This window comes from Pseudonaja textilis, chromosome 14 (genome assembly GCF_049901715.1).
Source record: "Pseudonaja textilis isolate UNSWEBS1 chromosome 14, rPseTex1.2, whole genome shotgun sequence".
Lineage (NCBI taxonomy): Eukaryota > Metazoa > Chordata > Lepidosauria > Squamata > Elapidae > Pseudonaja > Pseudonaja textilis.
In genome coordinates, this window is record NC_142003.1 from 5,268,169 (window position 1) to 5,284,804 (window position 16,636).

At 42.9% G+C, this 16,636-nt stretch overlaps 2 protein-coding genes across 2 annotated transcripts; both read left to right on the forward strand.

Moving 5' to 3' along the window:
- Positions 1–38: 38 nt before the first annotated feature.
- LOC113438767 (parvalbumin beta) lies at positions 39–6,783 on the forward strand. The gene is made up of 5 exons (XM_026704294.2): positions 39–109; positions 970–1,037; positions 4,279–4,411; positions 5,432–5,541; positions 6,252–6,783. Exons 2-5 carry the CDS (start codon positions 977–979, stop codon positions 6,278–6,280), a joined length of 333 nt encoding a protein of 110 aa, XP_026560079.1. The 5' UTR covers positions 39–109; positions 970–976; the 3' UTR covers positions 6,281–6,783.
- A 5,310-nt stretch (positions 6,784–12,093) lies between these two features.
- Positions 12,094–16,116, forward strand: LOC113439005 (parvalbumin, thymic CPV3-like). The gene is made up of 4 exons (XM_026704639.2): positions 12,094–12,286; positions 13,368–13,500; positions 14,098–14,207; positions 15,023–16,116. Exons 1-4 carry the CDS (start codon positions 12,226–12,228, stop codon positions 15,046–15,048), a joined length of 330 nt encoding a protein of 109 aa, XP_026560424.1. The 5' UTR covers positions 12,094–12,225; the 3' UTR covers positions 15,049–16,116.
- Positions 16,117–16,636: the final 520 nt, after the last annotated feature.

A 16,636-nucleotide genomic window follows, 5' to 3' on the forward strand; every position in this document is an offset into this window, starting at 1 on the left:
CTCAAACCTATATAAGACAGGGGCTGAGCTTCGGCCAAGACTGCAAGGGAAGATAACTCCTTAGATCATTGTCTTGCCTCTTCTCCCTGCGTTGAAAAGCAGCTTCAAGGTGAGTTTGAGCCTAGCCAAGAACACTTACTATGACGATGATGATTTTTGTTGTTGTTCCAGTCCAGAGCAAGCCTTAGGATCTTAAGAAGCACAACTGCACGGGAGGAATTTGGCATCTCCAAGACAGGAAGCCGGCAGTTGTGTTTTGTTGTGGGTTTTCGGCCAGGCCAAAGTTGCTGAAATTGCGCAAACTGGGAATCTGATGTGGAAGCTACCTTTGACCATCTCAGTGGGACTGAAAGAGAGAGAGAAACAGAAATAAAGAGAGAACTAAAGAGAGAAAGAGAAAGAGAGAAAGAGAAATAAAGAGAGAGGAATAAAGAGAGAAAGAGAAATAAAGAGAGAGAGCAAGAAACAGAAAGAAATAGAGGTAAGTAAAGATAAAGAGAAATGAAAAGAAAGATAAAAGGAGAGAGAACGAGAAAGGAAAAGAGAAAGAACGAGGAAAGCAAAAAAGAAAAAGATTGAGAGAGAAAAAAAGAAAGAAAGACAGAAAGAAAGACAGAAAGAGCTAAAGTGAAATAGAGAGACAGAAATAGAATTAAAGAGAGAGAGAAAGGGAGAGAGAGAGGGGAATAGAGATGAAGAGATAAAGAGGCAGGGAGATTTCATGAAAGACATTCTGTTTGCTAGTTTTTGGCTGTTTTTAATATCTTAATCTACCCTCTAACTCCACTTCTAGAAATGCATTGGGAGGCTGCAAATTTGCTTCCTTGATTCTGCAAGTGTTCTTCCTTGCAAAGATTCCTGCGTTTTGCAGATCTCGTCCAAAAATGTTACTTGTGTGCAATGAAATTCAAACTCCTTCTCTCTCTCTCTCTCTCTCTCTCTTTTTTTTTTTTTTTAACCTCTTCCCAGCTCTGAGATGGCATTCTCTGGAATACTGAATGATGCTGACATTGCAGCTGCTTTGAAAAGCTGCCAAGGTAATTTCTATATACATATGCCTATATACAGATTATTTTTTTAAAAAATAAACTTGTGTATTGGAAAAAAAAACTTTTGGATTCAAATATTGGAGAGGAGAGGTCATAAACTTTCCAACTTTTGTCCTGACCCCCACCATCAGCACTCCAAAATTCCCAAATGTCTTGGGTGATTTTAGAAAAAAAAAAACAACCATCTGGTATTTTTGCTGTTAGGTCTCTGAATGTTTTACAGTTTTAATATTTTAGAGACAAAACAGTTCTTCCTAAATTTAACATCTTAAACCAGCACACCTGTTTTTAAGGTTAACAAATTCCCAAAGAAAGTGCAGATTACGCAACTAAAAATCAGTCATTGTAAAGCATTTTTGAGTTATTTTCTGACCTTGGACAGAGGTGATCGATTTTCCGCCCCTTAAATCTCTTGACTGTAATATTTAGGATGGTTACAATTTAGCATTTCCCCATCGTCTGCTGCTCTGTTCTGGACTATAGTAGCCATCATCCCCAGCCAGCAGGGCTGATGGGGCAGGGAGTACTGCAAGCCAAAACATCTGGAGCATTTCCTCAACTTTGGTGTGTGATCAGTGGATGTGCACAGTGGATGAAGGACTTTTCTAGGGATTTAGATACCTATCCGCCCACTTATGAACTCTGCCTAGTATTGAAATGTGACCCCAGACATTCCTTCCTGTCTCTAAATATGGCCCTGCAAAGCCCACGTATAATTCAGACAAGAAGAGAGATGATATTTTTCCTGTATGAAAAAATGGGACCGAACTACTTCTCTGGAGCAGTGGTCGCTAACCAGTGGGCTGGGGACCACTGGTGATCCACAAGAAAATTTTGGTGGTCCGCAGAGAAATGTCTCCCCCAAAGCAATTAATCCAGGCTGCTCAGGAACGCAAGGCTGCGCCGCCCACATGGCCCGTGGGAACACAAGGCTTGTGTCGCTTGCTTTGTGAACAGCGCGAAGTAGTGAGGGGAGGGGGGAAAGGGTAGAGGGGGGGAACTTGCCCCACTCGCCCCACACACCTCGACTGGTCACCGGTCTGTTTCTTTCCACTTCTTTCTTCTGCTTCTAGCTGTACGCAAGGAAAGCAGCCAAAGTCTTTCTTTCTCTCCCCCAAACTCCACCAGAAATGGATCTTTGGGACCCTGCAAGGCATCCGACTCCAAGAGGCTGCGCTGGTGTGACGAGTCTCACAAAGACTCATTTCTGGTAGAGTTTGGGGGAGAGAAAGAAAGACTTCTGCGGCTTCTGCTGCTTTCCTTGCATGAAGCCAAAAGTCTCTCTCTCTCTCTCTCCCCCTGAGAACAAAGCTGGAGACGGTACCCTTCGATCCCAAATAAAAAATGATCGATCGGTAGGAAAACGGGGTGGGGGATTTTCTTGCAGACTTTTGGGGGGGATTTTTCCCAGGGTCTCTAAAATTATGAGTTTGGTGATCCCTGAGGCCCAAAAGGTTGGCGACCCCTGCTCAGGAGGATCCATTAGAACGGATTGTAGCGATGAGGTTAGTAGATGTTGTAAGGACGCCATGTTGACCACAAAGCGAAGCAGGGTGATTGAAGCTTCTAGCTCAACAGCTTCTTAAGGAAACTGTGTTCTTTACATGCCGACCTAAAGCTTGAGAGCTCAAAGGCTGGAAGGCTCTTGGGTTTGACACATTCTTCTCCCAAGGGAGGAGGGATAGTACAGAGATGCTGTCTGGGCTGTGGGTGGCAGGGTTGTCCATGGTTCTCTTCTGGAGAGTGTGCTGCTCTGGGCTTTACGCTTCCTGCAGTAGCTTCAGGAGATCAAAGAATCTGAAGGAAGTCCTCCAGGGATGAGTGATAGGTATTTTGGAGCTGAGAAGGGTCTCGGAAAATTCATCGGCCCTCTCTGTATAAGCATCTCCTAAGTTAATGCCTTTCAGATATAGTGGATGTTAACTTCTATACTTCCCAGTTGCTGGGTGGATGGATGGAAGAAAAGAAGGAAAGAAGGAAGGAGAGAGGGAAGGGAGGGAGAGAAGAAGGAAGGAGTGAGGCTAGCTGGCTGGAAGGAAGGAAGGAAAGAAGGAAGGAAGGAAGGAAGGAAGGAAGGAAGGAAGGAAGGAAGGAAGGAAGGAAGGAAGGAAGGAAGTAGAGAAGGAAGGAAGGAAAGAACAAGGAAGGGAGGGAAGGAGAGATGGAAGGGAGGGGAAAGAGGGAGGGAGGAAGAAAGAAAGAGTGAGTGAGTGAGTGAGGAAGGGAGGGAGAGAGGGAAGGAGAGAGGGAGGGAAGGGAGGGGAAAGAGGGAGGGAGGGCGGGAGGAGAGAAGGAAGGAAGGAAAGAGCAAGGGAGGGAGGGAAGGAGAGATGGAAGGGAGGGGAAAGAAGGAGGGAGGAAGAAAGGAAGAGGAAAGAGGGAGGCAGGAAGAAAGGAAGGAGTGAGTGAGTGAGGAAGAGAGGGAGGGAAGGAAAGAGGGAAGGAAGGGAGGGGAAAGAGGGAGGGAGGGAGGAAAGAAGGAAGGAAGGAAGGAAGGAAGGAAGGAAGGAAGGAAGGAAGGAAAGGAGGGAGGGAGGGAGGGAGGGAGGAAGAAAGAAAGGAAGGAGGCAAACTACAATGCCACCCTTGATCGGGAACACGATGGAAGATGTTTATGTCTCAATTCCCATTAGAAAAAGACAGAGCAGGCACAGACAAATTCTAACCCCCTACAAAATTCTGCAGGAAATATTATTGCCTACCTAACGTAATTCCTTAAACTCGTCACCTGGGTTTTGAAAAACGAGGAATGTTTTGTTCGAAATGGAACATTCTGGCTGCTTGAAAACCCACCGGCCCCTACCCACCAGCCCAGGATTGATGTCAGAACATAGCTACAGAGAATTTGAGTCAGAACTGGCCACGCAACCAAGAAGTTCAGGGCACATCTAGATTTAAAAATCAGTTCCTATTTACTTTGCTTTTTTGGGGTGGCTGATATTTAATCTGTCCCTAAACTTTTTTTTTAATTGGTGTCCAAGCGTAAAGTCAATTAAGGTCAGCACCTCAAATGTCTACTTCACCCCCAACTGACATGATTGGGACAGCAAAAAAGGTGATGCTGGATTTACGGGAAGTCCTCAAACTTAATCATTTTGGGGGCAATCGTTCCGAGTTACAATGGCAGTGGGGTAAATGATTTATGACCCGCCTTTACGCTGACCACGTCTTACATCTCCTGATATTTTGTCCTCTTTTTCTCTTCCTCTTTCGGTTTCCTTTTCCGCAGCTGCCGATTCCTTCAGCTGCAAGACATTCTTTGCCAAATCCGGTTTGCAGGGCAAATCCAAGGATCAGCTAACAAAAGTATTTGAAGTTATTGATCAAGACAAGAGTGGATACATTGAGGAAGGGGAGCTGAAGTGAGTCAAACTTAAACAACCTCCCTCCATCCCTGATTAGGGACCCAAGCGGCCATTTCCAAATACAAACACATCATCAATCCTTTGTACTGCCTTATCCTCTCTTAATGACCGGTCGCTGAGTGATGGGCATTATGAAAGACACACCAAAAGAGACTTACAACCCAGATTCAAAATTGTGACATCGCCGCCCTCGCCCCCATAGTTATATGATCACAAACTAGCCCATATTTATAGCTGATTGCAGCACCTTGCAGTTACACAGTTGTGATTTGCATTATTTATTTACCGGACACCAGCGTTTACATCTCTTTTCTAGCCAAAAAAAAAAAAAAAAAGATCTAATAATGACTCAGACTTCCATCCTTCCGAGGTCAGTAAAATGAGGACCCAGATTGTTGGGGACAAGAGGCTGACTCTGTAAACCGCTTAGAGAGAGCCGTCAAGCGCTGTGAAGCGGTATATAAGTCTAAGAGCTATTGCTGATTAGCTGTGGGGGCGCAGTGGTAAGAATGCAGTTCTGCAGGCTGACTCTGCCCCCTGCCAGGAGTTTGATCCTGACCGGTTCAAAGTTGACTCAGCCTTCGTTCCTTCCGAGCTCAGTAAAATGAGGACCCAGATTATGGGGGCAAGAGGCTGACTCTGAGAGGGCTGTAAAAGCACTGTGAAGCGGTATATAAGTCTGCTATTGCTTGCGAAGGACGGAAGGAAAGAAGGAAGGAAGGAAGGAAGGAAGGAAGCTGTGCGGGCACAGTGGTTAGAATGCAGCACTGCCGGCAAACTCTGCCACCTGCCAGGAGTTCGATCCTGACCAGTTCAAGGTTGACTCAGCCTTCCATCCTTCCGAGGTGGGTAAAATGAGGAGCCAGATTGTTGGGGAGCAAGAGGCTGACTTTTGTAAACCGCTTAAAGTGGGCTGTGTAAAGCACTGTGAAGGCGGTATATAAGTCTAAGTGCTATTGCAACTGTCATGGCACTCCAATCACCTTGTTAGTTACCTCTTGTTTATCTGTCCCTTAGAATGTTCATGCAGAATTTTGATGGGAAAGCCAGAGTGCTGACTGATAAGGAGACTTTGGAGTTTCTGAAAGCAGGTGACACCGATGGAGATGGCAAAATTGGCGTGGATGGTAAGGAAGACTTCACGGATCCCCCCTCTCCAATGTCCAGAACGATGGCCATGTTACTCAAATATCATTCCCTCAGACAGTAGACAGCGAACATCCGCAGGTTTAGAATTATTTAGCAGAGTTGAGTTAATTCTGTAGCTAACTGCTGAGAGCCTAAATAATTACACTGGCATATGAAATCAATTAATCAATCAACCGATCAATTGTCCAGAGGGAGGGCAAATATTTTTTATTTTATATATTTATTTACATTGATATGCTGCCCATCTCCCTTATAAGGCGACTGTCTGGGTGCAATCTTGCAGATTGTAAAAAGACCAAGAGATAAATAGTTAAAATATGAAAATTAGGCTATTTCAAATTTAAAAATTACAGAGGGGAAAAACAGGACTCAGAGACAGATGGTGAAGGGGAAGGGGTGGTTGCCACGAGAATGTAGTGAGGTAAGTGTTACGTCTGCCACCTTCATATGGCGACAATCCCTGGAATTAATTCCTAAGGTTAGATAATAAATCGATATACATTAATAAGTAAAACAAGTCAGCCACTTGAAATGGATAGAAACTGTTTTCTTTAGCATCTGCTATCCACGATAATCTAGAAACCTGTTATCTATGGACTTGAGTAGACAAGATTCAAAAAAATATAACCTTTCCTTTCCTTTTCCTCCCCTTTTCCTCCCCTTTCCCTTTTTTTCTTTTCTTTTCCAGAGTTTGTAGTCCTGGTTTCCAAGTGTTAAAGCGATTCAAGGGAAGACCAAGCCAATTGTATTGTACAACATCCTTTCTTATTGCAAGTCAACTATTTATTTATACATTTTATACAGTGAAACAGCATTGACAGTGGCCAGCAAGTTGTTTCTTACTATTTGGGAACTGTGTTAACTCCCAATGCACTGTTCGACCTTTATTATTGTCCATTGTTGTAAAATTCATAATTAAAAGGGCTTTCTACATCAAAAAGCAGGACAGAGTCGCGGCCCAAGGGAAAAGAAATTGGATATTTCGTTTTGTTGGTAGGGTCCATTTAAGACGACAACTCAGTTGAGGGGAGTTTTCTAAGAAATTTCATCAAGAGTTAACCAAGCGACCGCCTTCCTTCCCAACCTAGTATATGACATGATATTGGAAAAACAGTTAAATAAGAAGTTTTTGCCTTACCTAACCAGGTTCACAAAACCCTTTACTAGTCATACCCGTGGAATTGTCCATTCATCCATATAAAGTGACTTCATCATTCACAGATTTTGAGCCTGTTTCTTTGCCGGATGCAATTACCATGGTGACACCCCTCCTGTCCTTGCTTAGTTTCAATCCATCAGATTTAACAGATTAACAGAGTTGGAAGGGAACTTGTGGGTCATCTAGTCCACCCCCACCCTCCACCCAAGCAGGAGATCTAGCACCATTTCTGACAGACGGCGGTCCAGCCTCTTCTTGAAAGCCTCCAGTGATGAAGCTCCCATATCTTCTGAAGGCAACTTCAGTTCCATTAGCTGATTATTCTCCCTGTCAGAAAATTTCTCCTCATTTCCTGGTTGAATCTCTCCTGGATCACTTTCCATCCATTATTCCTTGTCTGGCCTTCGGGTGCTTTGGAGAATAGCTTGACCCCCTTCCTCCTCTCTGTGGCAGCCCCTCAAATATTGGACAGGCTGCTCTCATGTCTCCCCTGGTCCTTCTCTTCACAATACCTTCATCACTCTCAACCTTGCAATTTTTAAGATGCGCGGACTTCAACTCCCAGAATTTCCCAGGGCAGCATGCTGGCTTGGGAACCGTGGAAATTGGGAGTCCACGCAGAGTTGCCGAGATTGAAAAAGGCTGCTTCAAATGATGAATGAACACGCCATAATTTGAGAGAGAGAGAGAGAGAGAGAGAGAGAGTCTGGCTTCAAAATTCATTTAGAGTTTTAAATAGAGCATTGCTGGGTGGGTTGGAGGTCTGTGCTAGATCTTTAACTCTGGTCCATCATAAATCAGGAAAGAACCCGGAAGCTCAGAATATCTGTATTTAAAGCAGGGTCTAAATTAGGGGTCATATCAACGTGCATTGGACTGACTGATTGATAGCAAGAAATCGTACATGATTCAAAGTCTCACTTGAAGTCCTGATCCTCTGGAGATGTTCAAAATCCAGATAGGACCAATAAAAACAACAACAGTGCATTGTCCCAGTCATAGGCATGGTAATGACATAATGTTTTGGTTTTTTTAAAAAGCAAAATCAATGTGGAAGCTTTCCACATCTATTTTGCTTCTGTTCCGTTCTCCTTTAAAAAACAAAAAAGGAAAACCATATAACCTAGGATACAGCTCCTATAACAAAATGACTATTTGTTGTTGGTTCAATTTATTTGCCGGCTGTTCTAGGCAGCTTACAACAATAAAAAATGGAGGAATGAAAAGAAGCGTAAACATAAAGTGATGGAACAACAGAATAAACCAGAAAAAAAAGAAAGAAAACAATGATATGAGAATAGATATTGATGGCTTTTGGCACTTGATCCTTAACCATCGGATTTGATGGTTGGGTTTAAACACCAGTTCAGTGGCCCCTACTGGCTAGCAATGTTGGATAATCACCTTCATCCCACCTTCTAGTCCTCAGACTCGGGAAAAAGTCCCTCCTGACTGAGGGAGTCATCTCCAAAAGAAACTCCCATGGTGGCACAGTGGTTAGAAAGCAGTATTGCAAGCTGACTCTGCCCACTGCCACGAGTTCGATCCTGACCAGCTCAAGGTTGACTCAGCCTTCTATCCTTCCAAGGATGGTAAAATGAGAACCCAGATGGTTAGGGGCAAAATGCGGACTCTGTAAACTGCTTAGAGAGGGCTGTCAGGCACTATAAAGCGGTATATAAATCTAAGTGCTATTGCTACTGGCTGCCCTGTAGCTATCCAACAGCTTCAATTGCTAGAAATACTCAAGTGGTATCTTATGAAGCACTCTTATGAGGAATGCTAGAAAGTGAAGGTTTGCCTTGTAACACCCCAACTCCCCATTGCAAATGGCTTTATTAAAAGATTTAAAAAAAAATCTAAGCCACATGGGACACCATAAACACACTTTTGAGTTCTCTGTCCTCATATTTTGCAAATAAATTCTTTCAATCGTCAAGGCTGGGGCCTGTGGTTGACTCTTCAAGAAGGCATCTGTTCTTCTTTCAAAACTGTCCTCTCGTCTGTGTCTCTAATGCGGCCAAGAGTTAAAGACATATCCCATAACCGAGGACTATTTTTGCCTGTCCTGCTGTTCTAAGCACGTCTTCCTTTCAACCCTACTACAAACTTCATGCGTGGGGCAACGATTATTTTCAGCTGGTGGCCAACAGTGTATTGGAATGGATGTGTCAATTGTCCACCGCTGAATACTTGCTGTCAGCATTCCAACTAGCCAGCTCCAAATCAATAAACTCCCCAGATCAACATTTCCTCCAGGGTCCATTTTATTAGAGTTGTCCTAATGGCACATCTGGGAAAACTCAAATCTGAGAGTCGCGTGTTTTCCCTTCCCAAAAGAGAAATCAAAGATCCACCCCCTGCACCCATCAGTCCATCACATGGCCCAATCAAACCTTCGCCCCACTTGGAGACATCCCTTCAGTCACTCCCCTCCAGGTGCAGGGCAACTTGTCCTTGACTCTCTGAGAAAGGAATGTTGTTGTGTCTATTCTTCTATGAAATCCCCCCGCTCCCAAATTCCTAGGCACTGAATGTGGCAGCCTTGAAGCTCTCAAGAAAAAAAACAGCTTCCAATGCTGGCACTTGTGGCTTTTCCCAACCATTCTTAAGAGCTGTTTTCTAGATGGTTAACTCTCCCTTAATCTTTAGGGGCTATCTTATTGTTGAGCGAAAGGAAGAAAACCTAAATAATTCAACAATTTAAGGGATGGCTCTCCCGGATTACATCACCGACGGCCCCAGCCGGTGAGATACGGTTACGGAGTCGCCAGGGTGATTCTAGATGATCTGTTTTGACAATCCTCAGGTGGAGAATATCAAACGGCAGCTTAGAGCCATTTGGTTTCCAATTGCGGATCGAGCAGAATCTTAATCTCTCTCCAAGAGGCCGGAACGATAAGGTCACTCCGAAAACACGTCTCTAATTTGGACATTTTCCTACAGAGAAGGCAGGAGGTTTCATACTTCGTGCCGATGGCCTCGTCTTGGGAGAGACTCACCAATTGTCCCCAGAAAATATGTATTATTCGCTAGTCATGGGTTTCCTTTTAATATTTCAAAACAGGAAACTATCTCAGAGGCCTTAGTAGGAAGTCTACTGGTGTAGGGTCTCCCGCTTGGGCAGGGGAGTTGGACTAGAAGGCCTCCAAGTCTTCTGTTATTCTGTTATTTCAGGGCCTATTTGTGGAGAGAGGTAAGAAAAGCCCTCTCATTAGTCCGGCTGACCCCAATCATGTCATTATTCTAATTAAGGGAGGCAGAAAGCAATGCCTGAGATGAAAGCTATCATCAATGAATAAAGAAGCATCAGTAACTAAAGATTGTCGCCTGTGGAAGAATAGTTCTGAAATGCAATTCTGCTTCACTTTGGAGACACGTTTGGATAGGATTAGTATTATCCGGAACTCCGGGATGAGATTTCATCCAATCTTCTCTTTGTTTATTTGTTTGTATCCTGTCATTATTATTTTTACAAACAACTCAAGGTAGAGAACATACCCAACATACCTTCCTCCTTCTGTTTTCCCCACAACAACAACCCTGTGAGGTGGGTTGGGCTGACAGAGGTAGTGGCCCTCCCAGCTGCCTTTTATGCTTAAGGTGGGACTAGATCTCATCATCTCCTGGTCCAAAGCCAGCTTTCATGCCTAAGGCAGAACTAGAACTCATTGTCTCCTAGTGGTTGGTCCAAAGTCACCCAGCCGGCTTTCAGGAGTAAGGCAGAACTAGAACTCACTGTCTCCTAGTGATTGGCCCAAATTCCTCCAGCCAGCTTTCATGCGTAAACTGGACTAGAATTCATTGTCTCTTGCTTTCTAGCCTGGTGCCTTAACGTGAGACGAAATGGATTCATTTCACTTACTTTCTTGATTTTTCTGGGCTCCTTACAGAACCAGTCAATTCTCTTGAACCATTTCATTCTTCCCAGGTCATTGCTGAAGGACAAGATTGGGCAAAAAGTTATTTCACAATTGGATGTCCCTGATTTCTGCACTATCTGAATATTGATAAGACAAGCATTCCTACGGAAGGCAAAATGCATACCGCAGCCAGAGCAGGAGCTCAAATAGTGTCATAGTGTCCTCATTATCTCTGCATGGACCTTGGGAAGGACATGCGTCAGTCAAACCCACAACAAGACCAAAGGATCTCCTGCACCACATATGTGCACGTTCTAAAAGATGCCCACATGGTAATATCACAGCTATTTCCTTCGCTGCCAGAATCCAAGTTGGGGTAAGACTTCTATGAGTTATCAGTGGGGAATCACCTTCCTTCCTTCCTTCCTTCCTTCCTTCCTTCCTTCCTTCCTTCCTTCCTCCCTCCCTCCCTCCCTCCTTCCTTCCTTCCTTCCTTCCTTCCTTCGTTCTTTGAATACCTATAGCTAGATGACAACCTTCTGTTCTCTCTTTCTGGGTTCTTCAATAAATATAGCTAGATTCCTCCCTCCCTCCCTGCCTCCCTCCCTTCCTTCCTTCCTTCCTTCCTTCCTTCCTTCCTTCCTTCCTTCCTTCTTTTTTTCTTTGAATACCTATAGCTAGATGACAACCTTCTGTTCTCTCTTTCTAGGTTCTTCAATAAATATAGCTAGATTCCTCCCTTCCTCCCTCCCTCCCTCCCCCCCAGGAGATGTCGTTCCTTGTTCAAAGCATTGAGTACTAATCTCTCCTTTCCAGACCATCTAGCTTTAGTGGGCCTTGATGCTGGGCTAAGCACAAAAGTTGGCCTGCCACCCATTTTCATTCTCTTTCTGTGTTATTAGATGTGGGAATCTCTAGAGTTCTCCCCATCCTATCCTCCTTGGGTATAAATAGACGGGGGAGGGCGGGGGGACAAAACCCATTTCATTAGTTAAACGCGACACCTGAGCCCAGTCTCACATGGAGCACCTAATCCTCAAAAAGGTAACCCAAGTAGCTCTTGTCATTCACTGAATCTCATATAAATTCGATAGAGAACTCTTTGCCAAAGGTGCCGCCTGGCTAGACATTATTTGCGCTTTGGGGCTCCATCATCCCTGCTCTGCTAATCCGTACAAAGGAAAGTAAGCAGAAAGTACAAACCAGTCCCTGTGAAGTGGAGTTTGCAATTTGCCTTCGAGGAATAGTGTAAAGGAGACACGTATGAAAAAAAAGCATCTCACAAAAGTGCCTCCGCTCTTAATTGTGATTAGATTGTTGTGACTTGGATGAACTACAAAGCTGAAAAATTCTAGTCTGATACTGGGAGGCAGGAAGGCAGGAAGGCAGGAAGGCAGGCAGGAAGGAAGGAAGGAAGGAAGGGAGGAAGGGAGAGAGGACTATTTGAATATGATGGATAAAAACAAGAGTGATTGATGAATGATTATACTGGTTATAGTGGTTATGCCATTTGTAAGGCAATTTGTAAGAGGTTGTTTCTTCTCTTTCTTCTTATTTCTCTTACATTGCTTGAGTGAAAATACTGCCTTTCCTTTCCTTGTAATACTGCTTTGCTATACCTTCCTTTATCAGGGTCCAAGATGAGCATAAGTGACTTCCTTAGTCCTTCGGATATTGCTGCTGCACTCCAAGATTGTCAAGGTAAGAGGACATTGGGGTAAATAAATTAAGAGTTGTTTTACTAGGGCAGATCAAAAGCTCCGATGCAGCCTAAGACTGTTTTTGTGAGTCTTAGATTGAGAAATTTACAAACAGAGCTGAATTTCCAGCGTTCTAGACAAAGGATGAGTTGGGCAAGGAAGTAATTATTAGGCCACCAATTTAGATGGTGCCTTGCACGTTAAATGTGTCTTGATCCCTTCAAAATTGGGGATGCGGGTGGCCTGTTAATTAATGTTTGTCCAAAACTACCTCTTGAATTGAGATGTTTCTATTATAGTTCTATCGTGGCTGTCTGGCTAACAAGTAGGATGTGTAACTAATGATTTTGATTCTTAATAAGAGTTGAAGACTGTAGGCTCTTACCGACATGTTGACATCCAAATGTGGACTTTCCCCTAGATATGACTTTCCTTTTAAAATTATCAGTCCATGTTTTGGATTTGTGTGTGTGTGTGGTTGTTGTCGACGGGATTGGGTTTAGCATCTTGGAAGAACCGTGTCTGTGCAAACCAAGTCGACTTGTCTTCCACATGGAAGTTTTACAAACTGAGCATCTTTAGTAAGAGAATGTAATGTATACAGCAAAACCACAGCAACACAGATGATTAGGGAACTGGAGGTTAAAACATACGAAGAACCGTTGCAAGGACTTAATTTGTAAGTAAGTAAGTAAGAACTGGGTGTGGCTAGTTTAATGAAAAGAAGGGTTAGGGGTGACGTGATAGCAGCCTGCCAATATCTAAGGGGCCGCCACAAAGAAGACGGGGGGTCAGTCTATTTTGCAAAGCACCAGAAGGCAAAACAAGAAGCAACAGGTGGAAACTAATCAAAAAGAGAATCAATCTAGAATTAAGGAGAAATTTCCTGACAGTCAGAACAATTCATCAGTGGAACAACTTGCCTCCAGAAGTTGTGGCTGCTCCAAAAATGGACAGCCATTTGTCTGAACTGTTATAGGGTTTACTGATTGAGCAGGGGGTTGGACTAGAAGACCTCCAAGGTCCCTTCCAAGGTCCTTCACAATGGTTCTTTTTTCCCCTTCTTCTTCTTGTCTTCCTAGCTCCAGATAGTTTCAACCACAGAAAATTCTTCCAGCTTATTGGAATGTCCAAAAAGAGCAGCAGCCAAATCAAGGACATTTTCCAAATATTAGACCACAATCAAAGTGGATTTATTGAAGAACAAGAGTTAACGTAAGGAAGCCCCACAATTTTCTTCTGTCTTTCTTTAAATATATTCTGAGTACTGTAGGTACAATCCTGGTTTGTTTTACGTGGGAGGGAAGCCCAAATAAAATCTGTGGACTTTCCTTCCTGACAGGATTGTCTGAAATGGTGCTGCAGATCTCTGGCTTCTCGTTTAAAATTGCATCTACGCACTGAGAAAACTTTTGGTGTAAAAGGCAAACATTTTTGAATTTAAAATCTTTTTATGCATGTAAGAATATTTCTTGAACTTATGGCACATGATATACTAACGTCTGTCCTCATATATCAAGAGATTTCAAAATAAAAAATAGTTAAAAGACTTAGCGGAAAGCCAATTAAAAAAGAGAAAATGCCAAATGACTTAGCGCAATGTTTCACAACTTTGGCAACTTCAAGCTGTGTGGACTTCAACTCCCAGAATTCCCCAGCCAGCATGGAATTCTAGGAATTGGTAGTCAACACAGCTTAAAGTTGCCACGATTGAGAAAAACTGGCCTAGAGTTTTATCTGGCATTCCTAACGTATCAACTCGGCTCAAAAGAATTTCACCGCATGAAATTGCTTTCCTCCTCCTCTCTCTAGATACTTCCTCCAGAGATTTGATCCCGGGGCTCGCTTGTTAACAGCGACAGAAATTGAAAAATTTATGGCGGCAGCAGACCACGATGGAGATGGCAGAGTTGGGACTGAAGGTACGAGTTGGTTGACTCGGATTTGTTCTGTCATGCCGTCTCTCCCGAAGAGAAAAATGCAATCCATAGATGGATCTTTTTGAGGGAGGAATGGGATCATTGCTCCAGGCACCATCGACAGAGGAGCTCCTAGCCAAATTCTAGTTTCAAAACGTGAAGTGAGCAAATGGTTTGAGATGACCCATTACTCATAACAAGCTAAGGTGTGGAAAGAAGTTTTCTAGAGTTATCTGAGATATTCTCTTGTTCCCTGGGAGTGCCTTTGTTTTGCCCATCACCTTCAACGGAGAAGGTTTATGTAGGAGGCAGTGAGAAGAAAAAGGAAGAGAGAATTCAAATTAAAACTCTGCCCTTGGTGAAAAAAAGGTTCCTTGGGAACCATTTCCAACAATGGTCACTGAAAAAGTCTAGCAAGGTAACAATAGCCTCCCTTTTTATTTTTAATAATCTATTTTTTTTTATTTTATTCCAATTAAAATACAAACTCCCTAAGTAATGCAAAAACAACAGAATAAGACACAAGAGTGTATAAAATGAAAAAAACAAGTCATACACACACACACACACAAATTAATTGTCCCTATAGTTGAACGCTGATAAATATACTTCAAAAATAGTAACTCCACCCCTCCTTGTGAAGCAGGCACACAAGTTATTGTTGACTATAAATTGTGTGTGAAGCCAACCATGGTCTCCATCAAGAGTTTAGAACTTCTGGATATGAAAAGTTTAGTGTTGGTAGTTCAACTTCAACTCTTCTATTGAAGAATGAGTCCACTCAAAAATTTTCGAACTGCTTCTCCTTTTTATTGCAGAATTCCAGGAGATGGTGCAGTCCTAAAGGACCGGAAGTGGCGGAAGAACTTCTGCTAACCCGAAAAAGTTCTCTTGAAACTTTCAAATCCAAGGATCCTTTGTTATGCTTTGCCTCCTATTCAGTGGTGCGCTGCACATAGTCCTCAAGATACGACCGTAATGCCCATTACAATTGTGACAGTCGTTAAGTTAAAGCTTGACCGCATACCCCAGCTCTATCCCTGTGGTTGCTCATAAGGATGAATGACCACTGTTGTAACTTTGAAACAGGGTCATACGTCATTTGGGACCCTCTGTTGTAATGGTGAACATGTCACATCACAAGGACTAGCTGTCCAATTTCCAAAGCTGTCCAATTTCCTTAATTCTCTCAAGCTACCAAATAAAGATCATTTCAAAGTCACTGTCTCTGTGGTACAACGGACAGATATCTCTCTTTGAACAGGGACATCTGTTTTCCAAGTCAGGATGACAACTTGCCATTTCAGGTATCAGACACAAGGGGAGGTGGGGAAAATAAAAACTAAGCCTGTTGACCCCAAGGTGGGCTGTCAGCATTTCTTCTATGGCTTCTAGACCTGGACAAAAGATTTTGGATGTACAGATAAGACCTCGACTTACAACAGTTCCTTTAGTGATCATTCAAAGTTACAACGGCATTGGAAAGTGACTTATGACCGTTTCTCACACTTAAAACCATTGTAGCCTCCCCAATGGTCACGTGATCAAAATTTGGACACTTGGCATCTGACTCACATTTATAATGGTTGCAGTGGGGAAGCCAGATTCACTGTGTTAATAACTTAACCACTTAACAACCGTGGCAAGAAAGATTGCGAAATGGGTCAAAACTCACTTAACGACTGCCTTGGTTAGCCACAGAAATTTTGGGCTCATTTATGGTCGTTAGGTTGAGGATTACTGTAGACTTGAGTCCATGCATAGTAAGCAAATCCGGGAAGCGGTAAATAACCAATGAATGAAACTGTAACCTTGTCTACTTATGCAAACAGTATAAAAATCTGATATTAGCCTGTCTTTGAAATTGTTTGACAATTTGCTTTTGCACAGAAATAAACGTGTTTGAATTCCACTTTTCTCGACTCCATTATTTTTAAAAACAGACATTATTGAAACTTTGCAAACTACAAATGAAAACAAATATAGTAAGGAAACGGGGCAATGTTACTGTCTGCTGGATCTCTGCTAGTTGGTGGTTGAACCTAAAAGGCAGAAGCCATAGTTTATAGTGCATCATTAACCCGTATTATTGCAAAGATGATTAAATTAACTTCCTTGATTGTAGGAAAGAATTTGTTTATTGTTGATGGGAAATCCCTTATACATTTTCTGCATGAAAGCGAGGGGGGGGGAAATGCACAAATGTCAACTTTGCTGAATATATATAAAAAGGTAAAGATAAAAAATGAGCTTTTAAAATAATTTCATAAATTCTGCAATTGTATTTGTTGCGGTGGAAATTGGAAGTTCTCTTCTTTCTCACAATGCTTTTGCTTCTTTCTTTCTTTCTCTCCTTCCTTCCTTCTTGCTTGCCTGCCTGCCTTCCTTTCCTTTCTTTTCCTTCTCTCTCTTTTCTTTCTTCTCCTTCCTTT

What these genes read in the sequence shown, in the direction of transcription:
- LOC113439005 (XM_026704639.2), top strand. Translation starts at nt 12,226, where the DNA reads ATGAGCATAAGTGACTTCCTTAGTCCTTCGGATATTGCTGCTGCACTC. An exon ending in TGCACTCCAAGATTGTCAAG is followed by an intron (nt 12,287 to 13,367) that starts GTAAGAGGACAT and finishes TTGTCTTCCTAG; the next exon opens with CTCCAGATAGTTTCAACCAC. An exon ending in ATTGAAGAACAAGAGTTAAC is followed by an intron (nt 13,501 to 14,097) that starts GTAAGGAAGCCC and finishes TCCTCTCTCTAG; the next exon opens with ATACTTCCTCCAGAGATTTG.
- LOC113438767 (XM_026704294.2), top strand. Translation starts at nt 977, where the DNA reads ATGGCATTCTCTGGAATACTGAATGATGCTGACATTGCAGCTGCTTTG. An exon ending in TGCTTTGAAAAGCTGCCAAG is followed by an intron (nt 1,038 to 4,278) that starts GTAATTTCTATA and finishes CCTTTTCCGCAG; the next exon opens with CTGCCGATTCCTTCAGCTGC. An exon ending in ATTGAGGAAGGGGAGCTGAA is followed by an intron (nt 4,412 to 5,431) that starts GTGAGTCAAACT and finishes TCTGTCCCTTAG; the next exon opens with AATGTTCATGCAGAATTTTG.